The following is a 394-nucleotide window of genomic DNA, read 5'->3' on the forward strand; positions in this document are numbered from 1 at the left end:
GTACAGTGGTGTGAAAAAGTGTTGGCCCCCTTCCTGATTTCTTATTTTTTTGCATGTTTGTCACACTTTAATGTTTCAGATCATCAAACATTGATATTTATTAAATATCTTTGACTAATATTTAAATTTGTTTGATGATCTGAAACATTAAAGTGTGACAAACATGCAAAAAAATAAGAAATCAGGTCACTTTCAACACTTTTTCACACCACTGTATTATTGATTTAATGTGTAAAAGTGAAGCTCTGACCTCAAGTTTCTGTTTAGTGTACGCTGAGCACTGCGTGTAATTGGACCACAGACGGTTGCTTTCCGGATGATGAAACCACTGACCGTCCGAGTCACACACTTTGGTCACTTTCTCTGATGGAACGCAATGAGAAACGGCACACAT

General features: G+C 36.8%; 1 protein-coding gene across 1 annotated transcript in view; it reads right to left on the reverse strand.

Annotated features, from left to right (window-relative positions):
* calcrl2 (calcitonin receptor-like 2) overlaps window positions 1-394 on the reverse strand; it is a 35,872-nt gene extending 35,478 nt beyond the window's left edge. The window contains exon 1 of the mRNA XM_016540768.1: window positions 251-394. Within this exon, the coding sequence (XP_016396254.1) occupies window positions 251-394 (144 nt within the window). The remainder of the gene's footprint in view (window positions 1-250) is intronic.

This window comes from Sinocyclocheilus rhinocerous, unplaced genomic scaffold (genome assembly GCF_001515625.1).
Source record: "Sinocyclocheilus rhinocerous isolate Xijiao unplaced genomic scaffold, SAMN03320098_v1.1 scaffold1690, whole genome shotgun sequence".
Classification (NCBI taxonomy): Eukaryota; Metazoa; Chordata; class Actinopteri; order Cypriniformes; family Cyprinidae; genus Sinocyclocheilus; species Sinocyclocheilus rhinocerous.